At 40.7% G+C, this 16,853-nt stretch overlaps 1 protein-coding gene across 1 annotated transcript in view; it reads left to right on the top strand.

The window, feature by feature from the left end:
* The window catches only part of TMEM67 (transmembrane protein 67), a 32,334-nt gene extending 22,894 nt beyond the window's left edge, over positions 1 to 9,440 (top strand). The window contains exons 21-28 of the mRNA XM_063391157.1: positions 700 to 840; positions 1,307 to 1,387; positions 2,538 to 2,654; positions 3,851 to 3,967; positions 4,049 to 4,153; positions 4,512 to 4,614; positions 5,628 to 5,770; positions 6,231 to 9,440. Coding sequence (XP_063247227.1) covers positions 700 to 840; positions 1,307 to 1,387; positions 2,538 to 2,654; positions 3,851 to 3,967; positions 4,049 to 4,153; positions 4,512 to 4,614; positions 5,628 to 5,770; positions 6,231 to 6,311 — 888 coding nt within the window. The 3' untranslated portion in view covers positions 6,312 to 9,440. The remainder of the gene's footprint in view (positions 1 to 699; positions 841 to 1,306; positions 1,388 to 2,537; positions 2,655 to 3,850; positions 3,968 to 4,048; positions 4,154 to 4,511; positions 4,615 to 5,627; positions 5,771 to 6,230) is intronic.
* The last annotated feature ends 7,413 nt before the right edge of the window (positions 9,441 to 16,853 follow it).

The following is a 16,853-nucleotide window of genomic DNA, read 5'->3' as shown; positions in this document are numbered from 1 at the left end:
ATTCTAACTGCACTCTGCAGTACCTGAAAGGAGGGTGTAGTGAGGTGGGTGTCTCTTCTCCCAAGTAACAAGCACTAGGACATGAGGAAATGGTCAACCCACCACAAGTACAGTGTGGTGGAACTTCTATTCTAGAAGATTTTCACTAATTTTTGACCTCTTAAGTGTTTCAACACATAGTGTTCCTCCCATCTTTTTTATTTTGGAACTTTTTTTAGATTTTTTTTGTTTAAAATAGATTCAACCATACAGAGAGGGGAGGAAAATACACGTCTATTCAATAAAAACAAAAGAAATCAGTCTTTTAAGAGTTGCAAAACACATTAAAACTTGGTTTAACACTGGAATAAATAGGACCAAAGAGCTGAAATTTGAACAGAGCAGAAGTTATATCCCTCTGCAGTACAGCAGTAGAATCTTTTGGAGCTTTTCAAGACAAGACAATATTGAATTTTTGTGAGATTTAGCTGCATGTTTTTTAATTTACCTATCAACCCATATATGTACAGGTTATGTTTTAATTATGTTTCTCAGTAACAACACTGGGTCACACAATTGAGCTCTGCCATAATGAGCAGGCTACTATTCCCAGATCCATTTTTCATTTTTTCTTACTTCCTGTTATGCTGGAAACAACAGGATCCTAATTAATACTATTCATTCTCATCTGTTGTTATACTGACCTTCTTATCTGTGCAGGTGGTGGGATTTTCAAACCTGGCTTTAATGGATGCTTCTTCCAGTCTCACAAGGAGCAGTGAGAGCTATGTAGCTCCGTGGAGCCGCATTTTAAGGTTCGGTGTGTCTGCTGCACTCTGGATAGCCATTGCCATCCTGCAAGTACGTGAAACACGTGACATCTTGAATTATCATTTCCAGGCTGGTTCTTGGAAGCGAGAATAAATCACTAGACTGTCCAAACTGCTTATCACAGCGTGGGGCAGGTTCTTAACTGTTATGTTTAGTTGTTTTAGCACAGTACTTTGGGACTCATAATCTCTTCTGAGATATGAGACATCTGACTTTGGAATCAGAATTTTAATCCTCTCAAAGATGTGAATTTATGCAAATACTTTGTTTTATTTTAAACAACTTTGAAGCATCCGACAAGTTCAAAATAAAAAGCAGATTCTTACTACAACTCTAATTCTTAAAGGAAGTAGTATGTCAATCCTGTTTCATTGAGTCCAATGCAATGGACCACTACAGAAGTCTGTTATTTGTGGGTGTTAAGTGGTGAAATTAATTGCTTAATAACATCAAATCTGATGAACTAATAAAAGAAAATTTGGTTGATTTCTTTCAGGTTATATTTTTTGCTGTGATTTATGAAAGATTTGTTGAAGATAAGATAAGCCAATTTGTTGATTTGTGTTGCGTGAGCAATGTAAGTCTTTCTTTGTCTCATTTGTTGTGTGGCATTTTAAATTGAATAGTACATATTATAGTTTTAAAAATGTTAAATATTTTTTATTCATGTTATTTAGATTACTAGCTAACAGCAAAGCTGATGTTTCCTTCAGCTCATTTTATTGGTGAACTCTGCAAGATTTCAGTTAAACTTTAAGTGGAAAATTATTTCAGAAGCATAGGTATCAATAAGTTCTTTTAGACATCTCATTTTTAGGTCTTTTAGTTGTTTTTCTTCTTTTTTATTTTAAATTGGTTACATGTGCTGATACAGAATTCAAAAATAACAAGTCATAACAGAAATTAGGTGTAGAACCATTTACTGCCATTCTGTTTACTGGTTTATGTTTCAGTCCTTCTGAGTTGCAATTTCTCTTGGTTTTATTTAATACATATTAAATACACTCCAATTTCTGGTCCTGCCTTGTGCTTTTCTCTCAACTGCTGAACTTCATTTTGTCCCTCTTAACAGTGATCACCTTTTCCATGCATTTTCTCTTACTCACATCTGAACTTTCTCTTCTTTACATATGGGTTTTGAAGCTTTGTACTGCAGGAATTGCCTTTTAACCAAAGAGTGCAGTCAGAACAGATTGGATTACCTCTTTTGTCCAGAACTTCTTAAAAATACCAATTACCTCTTTTATCAATCTTTCCAGCTGTGGTTACTCCTCTTCTGTGAAACACCCATGTAGTACCTGGGTTGTAGAAGAGAATTCATTTTGGAGTTTATGTCATATATAAGCATTGTATCATACTGAATGAAGCTCTATTAAATACAGTCTTTTAGGAGTTCAGATGGAATCATGCATATGTATTATGTAGCACAGAAATAACCTTTGAATCAAAATAAAATCTAATAGCTTTAACTTCTTGGCTCAGTGGAATTAAGCAGCAGCAAATCCTTGCTGTTGATAAACTAAACTTGAATCTAGTATATGTTTCTACTTACATATAGATAAAACTAATTAGTAAAAGAGTTGCTAAATATTTTTCTCCCATATATTTTTTCGGTACCTGCCTACTTTGTATTTGTAGCGTGTTTGACTGATCTTCACTATGAATCCAGAAGATCAAAAATAAAATTCTAATTGTTGATTAGTGTTCTCTCTTCCCCCATCTCTTAGATTTCAGTGTTTCTCTTGTCACACAACTGCTTTGGTCATTATATCCACGGTCGTTCAGTGCACGGACATGCAGATACCAATATGGAAGAAATGAATATGAACCTGAAGAGAGAAGCAGTAAGTAAAAGTACTCAAGTTTATACCCTCTCAATTATTTATTTTATATAAAGACCACACACCTTTACATTATGGATCTGCAAATATGCACTACATTGAACCATGTTACCTAAAGATAGCAGCTGTTGGTATGTAAATATATGACTCAGTAGTTCTTTTAACTAGCTCTTCATCTTTCTTTTTCTTCACTTTTTTGTCTTGTTACTTTTTCACATTTCAAGGATATAAAATACCTATTTCTCTAAAAAGTTTTTTTCATGTATTTAAGAACCTTCTCTTCAATATTAAAGATTTTCATGAGGTCACAGCCACATTCAAAAATGTGCATGCCAAAAAGCTATCGTAAAGAGACAGATCTGAAACACTAATACAGAAACTTGTAATCTGCAAATTGATTCTTTTATTCCATCTCTTCTACTATGGTGATACAACCCATTCTTTATAGAAATGAATTTGCATGATTATTTTTTCTAGTTTGTCATATGTTGTATCTTTGCTGCAAGATCAGGCAAATTTAAAATGTCTAAGACAAGATCAGAGACTGGATTAAATTTCATGACATCTTGTATCTTTTAGGGACAACTAAGAAAGTACCTTAAATAAGGATATCCACAATCTTAAGTGGACAGAAAATAACATAACCATGTGAAAATTAAATCTCAAACACTGAAATACAAAGGAATCTTATTAAAAATGTTTTTGACTTATGCGTTCCTACAATTTTTTTCCTAATTACTTATTTTAATATAATTTTGGGAAAAACTGGGGGTATTCTCCATGAAGAGTTAAATTTTTTATTTTCTTGAAATTTCTGAGATTTATTAAATGTGATCTGAAAAACACATGGAAAAAGTCAGGAATCCAAAACAAAGAAACAGAAAAAAAGTGAGACAAGTATAGAAGAAATGATAGATCTAAAAGAAAGGTCTTCAAAATAAATATCAAAATATGTGTTATTAGAAAGTAAAGAACACAACACAGGTGAAAAGAGAAATAAGACTTTGTGACAGCAGGGGTCAGGATTTCATGTCCTAAGGAAATCTTGCTGCAGTAGAACAAGAGTGCAGTGGATTCAAATATTTAGAGATATTAAGTATTATCTATATATGAAAGAGAGGAAATGAAAAGGTTTTGACTATTTTTGGGTCTGTGAATGACATTAATAATGTTAATTTGCAATTGCCTTAATTGTATAGGAAAATCTGTGTAGTCAGAGAGGTTTGTTACCAAACACAGATGGCCAGACATTTCAGATTTCCATTTCAAGAAAAATGCGACTGCACTATGACTGGATTCATGAAACCTTAACAAGAGTAAGTGAGATTTTGGTATTCTTTAAATGTTATTTAAAATATTATTTTTTTCTGTAAAGTCTTGGTCTTGTTGTATTTCAGAAACGTGGTCCTGCCAGGCTTTTGGACTCATCTGCAAATACTTTCGAACAAAGCACAAGGGCCTACAATGCCATGAACAAATTTCTCAGTTCTTTTATTGATCATGTATGTATCCTGACATTACTGTATTAAGGAAAATATATTTATTCTAAGTACAGACTAAAAATTGTAGATCTAGAGGACTGTAATTCCTTTTTAAGCATATGTGCTTTAAGATTTGTTGTTAAAGATTTTATGGCATCCAGAACAGTGCTTCATTCAGGAAAAAAAATAATTGGAGTGCTGTCCAGCAGTGCAGACTGCACTTAAAAATGACAAGTCCTTTTTTGTTCTGTACTTATTTTTGTCTTGGAATAGACCAGTGGGTTTTGTTTCATTCATAAAGGTCTAAGTAGCTGTACTTCACTTTGTAGCATATTTGAAATCACAAAACAAGGAGTGCTGTTTTTCTTTTTTCTTACAGGTTCATAAAGAAATGGATTATATTGTTAAAGATAAGTTGCTGCTTGAACGAATTCTTGGCATGGAGTTCATGGAACCAATAGAGAAAAGTATTTTTTATAATGGTAAAAAGATGTGTGGTATTTGTGCTATTTTAAGAATCCTGGTGTCTGTGTTGATTTCTTTCTCAGTATTTACAGTCTAAAATGGACTTTATAGCAGGAGGGATCATTGAATAACTTCTTGTGAGGAAGGTATTTAAGAGCTCTTTAGGTTACAGAAACCCTGTTTATAATTTGTCATTTGACTGTGATGTTTTTGATTTAAGGCAGCTGAAAGTGACAGATGTGCATGTGTACAAATGTGCGCACGTTTATGAAATTCATTATCATAAGCACTGCTAGAAATACACTGTTTCATAGTCCAGACTGCTGGTTCCCAAAGTTTAGATATAAATCAGGATTTCAGGGCACTGAAATACGCAGTTTCCAATGAAAATACACAGTTTCCAATCAAACTTGTATTGGACATTTCTCAAAAAAGTAGGAAGAGGGAAAAGAATGTTTCCTATAATTGGTTACATATTCTTTTCTCTTATAGAAGTGGTGCTTTTTGATAAGATAAAGAAGTAGATACATGGTCTAGAGTACTTTGGCTATGAAAAAGGTAACTACAGCTTAAAAGACCCGTTTTCTGGGGAACCATTAAATAAAAATAATGCTAAGCTCTGAACCTCCTCCTAAATAAGGCATTAAGCACATGTTTTTAGATTTTGCTGAGTTGGGGGCAGAGCTAATAGTTACTAAAACTTTGAGTGACAAGGAAGTTACATCTGCTTCTTGGTTTAAAACAACTTTTTAAAATAATCTGATTGAGAATTCAGGAGTAAATAGAGTTGTGTGTGATACATAGGTTTTACCTATTGTGTTTATCAGTATGATGCCATTTTATAAGTGAAAATTTGGATTATTTTTCAATAGAATGACTGGACAATCTCTGCGTTGCCATAGATTGTCATAAATTGCTCTATCTCTGATTTTCCTTTTTCTCATCAGCTTCCACAGCACAGACTGATGAACTCCACAATCTTGCAACTCACAGAAATACTAATTTTTTAAAAAATGTTCTCTTTCCATAGATGAAGGACACTCTTTCAGTGATGTTCTCTATTATGGCAATGAAACAACACTGCTCATCTTTGATATCCTGTTTTTCTCGGTTGTGGATTTAGCTTCCCAAAGTTTTGTTCTAGCAGCTATTTTAACATATTTGCAACAAGAGGTAAATTTTAATTTAAGAACAAAGTAATATTTTTTAAATGGGAGTCAGTATGGCAGTTTAAATAGTTAACTAAATAATAAATGCAGTGAGTTAGCAATGTGCAGTGAGAGAAGATTATACTGAGACCTTATTTTATAAGTTTTTTATGTATTCTGTCAAACAGACTTGAGAGAAATTAATTTTGTTCACATGGTGATCCTGAATGAAGAGGTTACCAATAATTTTCAATAGAAAATACGAATATCTCTTAAAATTAATCTCACATGATTCAATCATAATTTAGGATGGAAAGGTGGTGGAAAAAGTTTTAAAAGTGCTAAAAGAAACTAAGCACCCAATTCATATTACTTATGATTTAAGGATAACCTGAATTTAATATTTTATGTTAGATACTGAAACATACTAATATAAGTATTTCTTCATTAATATGTATTAATAATGTTTTCCAAAATGTTCTTAGTTATTTAGGTTTATTCGTAGTACACTTGGGCAGAAGAATTTGGCATCCAAGACCTTGGTGGATCAACGATTTCTTATTTAATTGAGAAGATGAAAAACTGTTAAGAATTTAATCATGGAAAATATGAACATAATAGAAGCGTCTCTGACCTGCAGATTAATTATAGTGCACTTTTCAACAATAACAATGTATTGGGTTTGAAACTTGTAATTTTTTATATTGTGTGCTATTAAGCTTTATTTTTGTGTATTTATAGGGGTTTTTTTTTAATTTGTGAACACTAAGCCATAGGCCTTTAAAAAGAAAGTGCAAATGAGACATGCAAATAAGACAGGAGTAAACTTACTGTTGTTATTATTAGAATAAGATAAAAATTATTTTATGGCTTTTGATAAGATATGGACCACTGACTTTGAGGCAACAATTTGAGCATCTGATTGATAGGAGAGATTGCCAACTCTAAAATTCTCTGAAAATACCTTAAATCTTTTTTTTCTTTTTTTTTAAGTTATTTTGAGGTGTAATGTTTAGCAAATATATGTCGAATTTTATATAGCACAGAATTTGTTCTGAGTTAACTTAGTATTTCAGGAAGAATTTTTAAAAATCATTTATTTGTAGTGACTTCCACTTGAAATTTTAACTTTTCTATCTTGTGTCATACAGTATTGTATAATTCTGTCTCATCTCTTGGAGTTTATCATTGTTTTTCTTGGGTGTGGCCTACACATGACATCCAAAAGATGTATTTGAGGTACAGTGGTGTTACAGTGATGTAGAGAAAGAAGCTATGATAGAGCAGAGGAGATGATCATCAGCATTTGGGAATTGTTCTTGATCTTCTGTCTTGTGATATTCAGGGAAACAACAGTAATTATTCTGTTCACTTTTTCCACACAAGTGAAATGGAGGCAATTTTAAAAAATCTCTTTGGAATTGTTTTCACAGGTGCTCATGGCCTCTTTTAATTTTCTGATTTTATTATCTTTAGATATAACAGAGATCATAATCATTTTACCATCATCATATTTTTGGAATTTAGACAAGTTAATGATTACTCAAGTGCCAAGAGAGACTGTCAGCGGCCTTCAAATCACCTTAAACTGAGGTGTCTACCTCCCATTTTTATCACTGAAAAGTCTCCCTACCTTTTTATACTTAATGTTTTTTCAGTAAATTGTTAAATATTAATAGTGTTTGCTGGGTTTATAGCTGTTACTTGTCTTTAGATGATTCAACAAGGGACTTACAGAAGTAAAAATACCAGAAAGATATCAGTCAACATCATCTCGTGTTTATTCTGAAACAGACACTGAGGACATGATTAATTGAATTTAGTAGATTTCCAGTGCAGACATGCTTATCTGAGTTGAAGCAGCATTGCATTTCAGATGGTTTTTGGCTTCATAAAAAGGAACATGTTCTCATGTTGGTACTATGGCATCATACTAAACTGAGAGTAACATGGATATAAATCTCTCAGTCACTATTGCTCCATTGCATTTGCTTTTGATGTTGCAAAGCCTGTGTCTCTTGCTAGTCCAATACAGTTGTATCGAGTGACAGAATGTGCCTGCCAGTAAGGCTGTGACCAGAGAGAGAACTGAAAAGTTGATTTGCAGCAGGACATCCATTTGTTAATGTGCAGTTTAGCCTGGGCATTTCCATTTCATGCTTTACTTGCTTCTGTCTGCTTATGGACACAATTCAGTTTGTTGGTGCATACTATGCCTCAGAAAAGGTGTGCATACAAAATCTCTAATGGACTGAAGTGTTCAGGATAAATAAAATTAAGGTTGCTGTATTTATGGTGAATGTAGTAATTAAAGTGTCCATTAGGTTCTGGATCTGTTTAAACAGCCAAAAATCATATTTCCACTGGGAACCATGACTATATGACCTCATTATTTGTGAGGTTTCTTGTCAGTGATCTACTGAGAGCCAAAACTGTAAATTAAGCTAAGGAGCCATCTGAAAGAGAGTCTGCAGTGGGACATTCAGAAGGCAAAGTTAGCCTCACCTGGTGTCCATGTATTTCTTCGGATATCTTTGCATAGCGTAACTAAACTTAAGTTCTTACAAATTCTACTGCAAAGTCCATGTATGAGAGGAAATAAAATCTTTGTCATGTGACCATATCTACTCATGCTAACAGATGTGACTAAAGGGGTGTAGGGAGTTGCTGTGGTCCATCAATCAGTGAGGGTGACCCTGGTGAAGTGCCCTGATTGTGGTCTTTAGACCAGCAGAACTGTGAGTAGAACTGCACATCGCTGTCAGTGGTCACAGGCACAGGCTTGTTCTCTCGGAATTCTGGTGATACGTTCATGATCACGAGGTTTTTCCAGGGAACAGAACCACACCTCAACCGTACCTCCTCCAGAGTGGTCAGATTTATGACCAACTACAGTCAGAGTAACTAAACTAACTAGACTTGGGTAAATCAGAGAATGTCTGAAAGCAGAACGAAGATGTGGCTGTGCCATCTGTAGATGTGTGGTTTTAATGAGTTTGGTTTTCATCAGCTCAGTAGCAGCAGAAATGGAGACATTTCAGCATCTGGGCTCTCACTCTGTACCCTGTTCTCAATGCTTATGCTAACCAGGTACACCTCTCCATACAAAACTCTTGCTTTAAATTTGCTTTAGATATGCTTTTAATTATCTGCTGCACAGTAGGGCACATGACCTTGCATTTTGCAAGAACTACTGCTGAAAGCAATTCTTCTTAACAGATAAATGATAAATTAACCTAAAAACATCCTGTCAAAACAGCTCAGTCACTTGGCCCTCTTTCTCTTCAGTGTACACACTACTCTGTTTTATTTTTCCAGATCATTTGTCTAAAATGTGAACATATCTAACATAGGCACTCTACATGATTTAGGAAATAATTACAGGAGTCAAAAGCTCCAGGAATTCATAGAAGCTTTTCTTCACTCTTGCTGTCCAGTGAACAGTTGGAACAGGTTGACTGAGCATTGTTCTATTCCTTGCTATTTGTTCAGGAAATATCAAGGTTGATATTTGTTCAAGAAATATCCCTTGTGATTGTATTTCCAGCTCAATTTTTTTTTAAGTTAGTATGCATCTACAATGTGTTGTTCATGTGATGAGAGTCTTTCCAGTTTCTAAATGTTCTGTTTGTCCACATGGCATTTCAGTCTCTCCTGTCTGTTTCTCTGAGCAATAAAAAAAGTCAAAGATTTGAGATGGGTTTTTTTCCACTTGTTAATTGAGTTGACCCAAACCTACAGCGTTTCTTCCTCCATGCCCATGAGAGTAGGGCCAGAGGCTGCTGCTGCCTCTGTAGTCCAGAGAAGCTCTGTCAGAACACGTGTGAGAAAGGGGTTTTGCAGTCTGTGCAACAACAGAGGGTATGGTTTTGGATAGCCAAAACTAATGGAATGAGATGATTGTTTTTTGCCAAGTTAGATACCATTCTTTCTACATATAATTAAATTTTCTATGTACAGACAAGGTACAGTAACTTAAAAAATACATTAAAATTTACAGGTTTCCTGTACTGGTGAGGAATTGCCATTTTACTACGACATTCATTTGAATGGTAGGGGCAGGTGTGTGCCTGAGGTAAATCCTACTAGAGGCGAGAACTGGAGCTGGCAGGATGCTCAGCTTCCACACTCCCATCAGCTGCTGCAGCACAGTGATGCCAGCCAAGTCCAGCTCGAGGGGGTTTGGGTTGTTTTCAGACTCAGCAGGAGTGTTTGAGCAATGGGTGAAGGGGACAGTGACACTGTGAGACACTCCTAAGGAAATCACAAGTAAATGGATGGTGGAAGGAGGTTAACTACCAAACTTCTCCAAACTGGTCTCCCTCAACACTACCTACTCTCCCCTAACTTTTTTTCTCTACCCAGCTCACACCCATTTTCCTGTACCTTTTCACTAATTAAAAGCACTGTTCAACTCTCCTGTGCCCCAAGCCACTGCCTTTGGGCAGTGCCTGACACAACCTCCTGCATCACCCCATCACTGTTAACTCAGATGCAGATCCTGCCCCTCCCTCCTGCCGGTCTGGCACCCAGGCTCTGCCGGGGCAGCTGCTGCCTTTCTCCATCCCCTGGGCAAATGAGAGATGTGGCTTCAGCAGGAGAATGCTGCCGAGCTGAGCAGCACTGTTGTGCACACACAGCCAAGGTGTGCCTCGGGCTTGCAGCACGGGTTCTTTGGAGAGAAAAATGAAAATCCAAACATAGCCTTAAAAGTCACTTTATAAGCCTGAAGTCCCAACTCCTGTGCATGGCTAAAAGAAGGAATGAAACCAAGATGCCTCCAAAAACACTGCTCTTTGAGCACTGGCTTCCAGCTTTTCCTCTTCTATTACCTACATATCGTCTCCATCCCAGAACACCACCTTCCTTCCTTCCCAGCCTTACCATGACCCAGCAGACAGATGACCCCTGGGAGAAAGTCACAGTCCTTGCTGCCAAAGGGAGCAGGGCTGTGGGTGATGTCCTGCAGGCAGGGTGGCCGAGATGTGCCAGCCTCCATGGGCACAAGTGTGCAGACAGGTCTGGGCTCCAGTGCTCACGGGGAGGACCTGGATCCACAGGTTGGGCCTGGAGCCTGTGGGACAATTGCCAGGGAATTCCATGGGAGATGCATTTGCCTCTCTGCAAGCTGAGCTACATTTTATCCTGGTAGAGCTCCAGTTAATTGTGATGGTCCAGAGGCCTGACCAGCTGCATCCCTCTCTTCCAGACTGCTTTACCAACCTGCTGATCTACTGAGCTACTCCAGACTTGTCACCCCTTTAGTTTTCCCCTGTGACTTCAGCCACAGCAGGAGTAGCTCCAAGCCTGGAAGCTGGGCAGAGGTGAGGCAGACCTTGAGGTTAATGAGGAAATACTTGATGTTCAAAGCTCATCTGTGGAATAGCTCTGCAGAGGTCAGGAGGCAGCACTGCATTAGCTGACACAGAGAATTTGCCTTTGAATGCTCAGAATTGTTCTTTTGTTAATCTATGAAAGCTGAGCCCACACCTGTCAATCTCACAACCTGTGGTGTTCATGGAATCAAACCAGAGGCTGAATCTGAGCAGAGAGAAGGCAATGTACTTGCCATAGCACTAAAGCAGTTATTCCTAGAAAACCTGCAGCAATTAAGAGACAGATGGTTTATTTCAGTGGTTGGGTTTTTTACAGAAGTTTCTTTTATTACAGAATTATCCAATTTCCATTTTACAGCTCTGTGTCAGGGTAGCAGACAGGCTCATGCAGTATGGGGGAAATGGGAATGGATAAAATGGCCTGTAAGCCCATGGTCGCCATAATTTTCTCACCATGGTTTACAGCTGCAGGAAAATAATCCCTTTCAGATCATACAAGAAATAAGTCTCCAGTTCTTCCTGCAAATGCTGAATGGAGATATTTGCTTTTGGCTTTGCCTGATCCCTGGGACATGAGTTGCACCAAGTGATGTCCCAAGAAAACAGCTCAGTATCTCCCACAGCCTGATTCCCCTTCCTATCTGTGCACTGCCACTGGCAGCCAACCTGGGATGAATAAATTTGGCACTTCCACGTGCTCCAGTTCCCCCTGAATTCTCTACACACTCCATGGAGCTGTTGGGGCAGCATGCCCCCTCCGCAGCCTCTTGGAGGATGAATCTGGGCACTGGCTTTGGGGCACATCCCCAGGCTGCAGCCCCACCTGCACCAGCCCTTCTCACCTCTTCCTTTTCAGGCTCACCTGGGCCTGCAGAGAGCCAAGTCCCAGCAACATTGTCAAGGGGACTGCAAAGGTTAAGCTGAAATCTTTAGGGTGAATAACAGCTGTGCTGACAGCTCATTATTTATTGCACTATCCTGGAAGGTCAGAGCAGCAGTGATGCCAGGAGAGGGACTCCTCAGGAGTTCATTTCTCCTAAAAGCATACAGTCAGAAACTAGTTTCTGTTTTTTCTACAGTTTGAGACAGGGAAGGAAAAGGCTGCATTTCCCATTTGCAACATTTTCTTTTTCTCATGTGTGTGGGTATTAAGAGGTGAGCTTCACTATTGAAAAGACCAAAATTACTTGTATCTTGGTTTGAGTACTTGAAGTGCAAGTTATCCTCTCAACAAACACTGAAAAGTACTACTGCATGGTCAGGCACATGACAAGACATGCAGATTGCTTTCTGTGGACATTACAACGCAGCGAGTGTTGTGACATGGGGCACCCAAAAGCTCAGTGCAGAACTTGATGAGACTCTGGGTTCTCCCCACATCATCCTAAATCCACAGGGATAGGGAGATACACCTTTTCATAAGGATGGAGGCAAAGCCTGACATGGTTACAGTTCTTAACAAAAAAACAAAAAAAAAAACAAAAAAACCAAAAACAAACAAACAAACAAAAAAAAGAGAGAGAGAGAATATGGCTGTCTGGCTTGCACAGGCAGCTGCAGCTCACTGGTGGCCAACACTGATCTTACTGCATATTATTTCTCTTAGGTGAGAGCCTGTCTTCATATTTGCAGAAACCCCAGCACTGTGCCGTTTGGAAGGCAACAGAGCTGAATTCCTTTGAGGGCTGCACATGCTGTGATGAGTCTCAGGGATTTGTGAGCGTGGTGATGGGAAAGTGCTGGGTCTGAGACCTGTGGTTCAGGACCATCTGGTCCGTCAACAGGAAGAGCAGGATCGTACAGCAATGCTGTCTACTCTGCAGCTGCAGATGTGCAGCTGTGACACCCCTGTTTTACAGGTTGTAAGGAAAGGTTGGCTGCTGTCAGTGAGGAAGTTTTGCTTCCTCACCTCAAATACTGTAAGCAAACCACAATTTCCTCAATCTCTTTAGCTGTTTAGAGCTAGCATTGCTCTCCAGTGGTTTATTTCTGGCAGTCTGAAAAAATGCAGAGAAATGCTTTGATGACACACTTGTTTGAAATAACAATATTCCTTGCTCAGCAGCCATGAAGCCAGAAGAGACCATGAGGTAATGGAACCTCCCTTGGTGGCCACTCAGGGCTCTTGGCTCCTCTGGCACAGTCACACTGATTCCTCATCCCTTGTCATCAAGGGAAATGCTACCTTCTCAGCAACTATTGCCAGGGAAGGGCTGGGAATCTTCACGATGCAATTAAGTAGCAGACATTTGAATGCATCTAGATGGAAGAACAGAAAGGAGTTTATCTGCTCTGGGGAATGACTTCTGTCTCCTGCTTTACGTGGGAGAGCTTGAAACGGATATGGTAGGGAAAGGCAAAAGAGAATTTGGAAAGCTTCACCTCCCACCAGTGATTGCCATGCCATCCCTAGTTATAGAAGCTGTACTGGAAACCACAGTGTATAATTAGAGGAGGTGGATGTTTTCACATTCTCTGCCTGTGTATATACAGAAGAGTAAAATCCTGGCTGATCCTCACACCCCTTGTCAGTCTCTCGGCTCAAGGACGGCGTAATAGACATCTGCAAGGAGCATGAGCCAGCTCTGCAGATGCTTGTGCTTGGCAAGAAACACCTCTGGAACCCAGCTCACAGCTGGGAACAAGCCTCAGCCCCTGATATTATCTGTTCACTGGAATGGATCTAGCTGGGCAAGTGGCTCAGAGGGTTGTTGGTGAGCAAGGAACCCTGGCAGGGTTTGCTGTCCTGCTGGGCCAGGATGATGCTGGTGGCACCAGGTAAGGAGAGGAAAAAGTGGAGGAGCCTGGGAAGAGATGCCCGGGGCAGCAGGCCTCAGTTTTGCCCAGAGAGCAAAAGTGCAGCAGCAGCCCAGGATCACAAGTTCTTTCAGCTGTGTTTTGGCATTGCACAGGAAGTACAAGGCAGCCCATTCTTGACAAGTACAAGGCAGCTCCTTCTCTGCAGCCCCTTTGCTGCAAGGAGAGCGTGCAGTAAATGTCAGTGCTGAACACACAGTAGTGCCCCATCCCTGGCTGCAGCAACCTGCACACCCAACGGGGCCAGCTGGGACCACAGTGGGGGACCCGAGCCAATGCAGTGGGGACAATCACCCCGTGGTGACACCTGCTCACACGGGTTTGTATTCAGACCTTGGCCAAGAATTACCAGATCCCCTTGTCCCAGCAAATACAGGAGAAAGGCATTCCTTGAGAAAAGTGCCTATAGTTCAGGAAGTTGCCATCTTCCAGCTTTCCCATAGACAAAGGCACAGAAGATCCATGGTACAGAAGGCTATATGCACCAAATGAAACTCTGTGAGCGGATTGAAGCCATCAGCAAGGTGGGGAATAGAGAGCAACATCTTGTAGGGCTCCCAGCAGTGGGTCTGGGTAACCCCAGAATGCACTTTCTTCCTGCAAACCACCTCTGCAAACAAACTTGATGGTTCCCAGCAGGATGGCCACGCTGGCAGGTAAAAGGTACCTGGCCCCAGATGTTTGTAACCATTAGCTCAAGAGTCAGTAGGGACCAGTGAGCTTCCTGGCCCCAAGTCTTTGCTTAAGAGTTTAAAGGAGGGCTGTAAGCAATGATAAAATGCTCCAAAGGTCATATCCCTGTCCAGATTCTGGGGATGCTGCGGGTCTGTGTCTCCTTTGTTGCTAAGGAGCGATTTAGCTAAGGGAAAGGGGAAATCACTCCATTTGCTTTGGCTGGAATTGTTTTTCTTAAAGAAACCCACCAAGCACATGCTGAAACCCCACTGGTGGCCTGATCCTTCTTGCTGTGTCATAGCACAGGCTCTTGCACAGTTTGCTCCCCAGGTAATTATTTTTAGGGTTAATTTCTGAGCAGGGGAGGTATTCATGCTCCCAACAAACTACACTGTTAAACACAATTTTCCTCTGGGTTTACACACATATTAAAAGGTTGTACTCAAACCAAACCTGTAATAGAAATGTTTCAACCAACCTCCCTCTTGTTTGCTCAGTCCCAGAGCAGTATTGATTTAAGAATATTGTCTTGATGGTAACCTGTTAGAAAAGTTTAAATTCCTTTTACAACCTGGAAAGAAAAGGGAGCCTTGCAGTGAAGGTTCTTCCCAGCAGTGGCAGGGGTTGGCACTCCCCAGGCAGCCGTCTGTGCTCATTAACTCTGCTGGAAGGCTGCACTGGCTCATCATAGGAAAAAAAAGGTCTCTGGAAAAGCACGAATTAAAGTAGCTGGTAATTCCCCTTTTGCCTATACCTGAGCATGTATGTTTAAACGAGATACAGCTTCAACGCAGTGATTTTGGAATGCTGTGCCAGTGCTGGAACCCTGCTGGGGTCGGGCTGGCTCCTGGGTCAGGGGGCTGCATTCCAAAAACACGGAAGAGATCTGAAAGGGGCGATGTATGCAGGGGCATCTCTGGGAGCGTGTAAAGCTGCGGAACAAAAGGCACGCTTGTGTAAGCCGTGGAGGCTGAAGGAGGAAGGGTGTTTGCCGACATCCCTTCCTCTCTGCTGCCCTGCTCCCAGCGCAGCCGCAGCAGCGCTGCACTCCCCGCGCCACCCCCGGCCCGGCCGGGCCCTTCTGGCAGGGCTTGGGAGCGGAGCCGCGGCCATCAGCGGCCCTGCTGCCGGGCGGGCCCAGCGCTGCCCGGCACGAAACTCGCAGCCGCAGCGGCTCTGGGCAGCTGGCCCGGCGCCCGACGGACGAGGAGCAGTTGTCACGCTGGGCTTGCACATGTCGCTGGGGGTTGCTTGGCTGTCACCCCACACTTCCCTTCTAAGCTCACAAGTCCACTCGTTCATCGTCTGTAAGGACACGTCCTTGCCTGTTCCGAACACCGCGTCTCTGGCCACCACCATACCGCAAGAGTCCAAGGGTCTCCCTGCCCTCGTGTCCCACTGCAGGCAGTGTCACCACCCTGCGGTGTCTTCAGGGGCCAGGGCCAGCCACGGGAACGGGTGCTCCGGCTGCCACCATCCTGTCCAGTTACACCCACTGCTGACACACGTCAGGCCAGACAAAGCCCAGAAAGGAACTACAGGAGCACACTTGGCCCAGGGAAATTCTCCATCCAGGACCAATGCAGGACATAGTTTTGTTTCCAGGGATAGAGAGGACTGAGCCAAAGAGCATGAAAACATCTGGGAACATAGGAGAAGTGCTGTTTGATGAAATTAGCTGTTGTTTTCAAAAAATACCTGGGTTGAATGCTTAAAGTTTGGGTGTGGCAATTTAATTTATGTGATGCAGCTGCAGCACAGAGAGTTGGGGATGCCCACAGAGAATGGTGGTTGAAACACTCCCGAATACTCCCAAATTCTTTGCAGAATGTTGTATCACCTCTTTGCCATCAAATATCTGCCAAGCACTTGGAGATCCCTGGCCCAAGCCCACTCTGTGCAGACTGCTCTTGTTCAAGGACAAGTCCTATCCTAAATATTGCCTTTCCAACAGCAATCTCACCGCTGCCAGCAGGGTTTCAATGCTGAGGCTTCTTCACAGTGGACAAAACTGTGACCTCCCCAGACCACCCATCCATAGACTCTCCCTCTGCTGGCTGCCAAGGGACCAAAGCCAAAGGAACAGCCTTCAACTTCTGCTTGTGACAATCTCCCCACTGAACTCCAGTCATAACTTAAGTGCCCAACAAAGCATAAAATGTATATTAAAGGGACTTCAAAACAACATAGGAATAGGATCTCAGTGAAGGAGAGGCATAATTGTGAAAGTGTAGTCTTAATTAAAGCAAATCTCCCTATAATTATCTCAAGTTAATGGTA

Source organism: Prinia subflava, chromosome 1, assembly GCF_021018805.1.
Source record: "Prinia subflava isolate CZ2003 ecotype Zambia chromosome 1, Cam_Psub_1.2, whole genome shotgun sequence".
Taxonomy (NCBI): domain Eukaryota; kingdom Metazoa; phylum Chordata; class Aves; order Passeriformes; family Cisticolidae; genus Prinia; species Prinia subflava.
The sequence above is the reverse complement of the archived record's forward strand: the minus strand, read 5'-3'. Positions and strand labels throughout refer to the sequence as shown.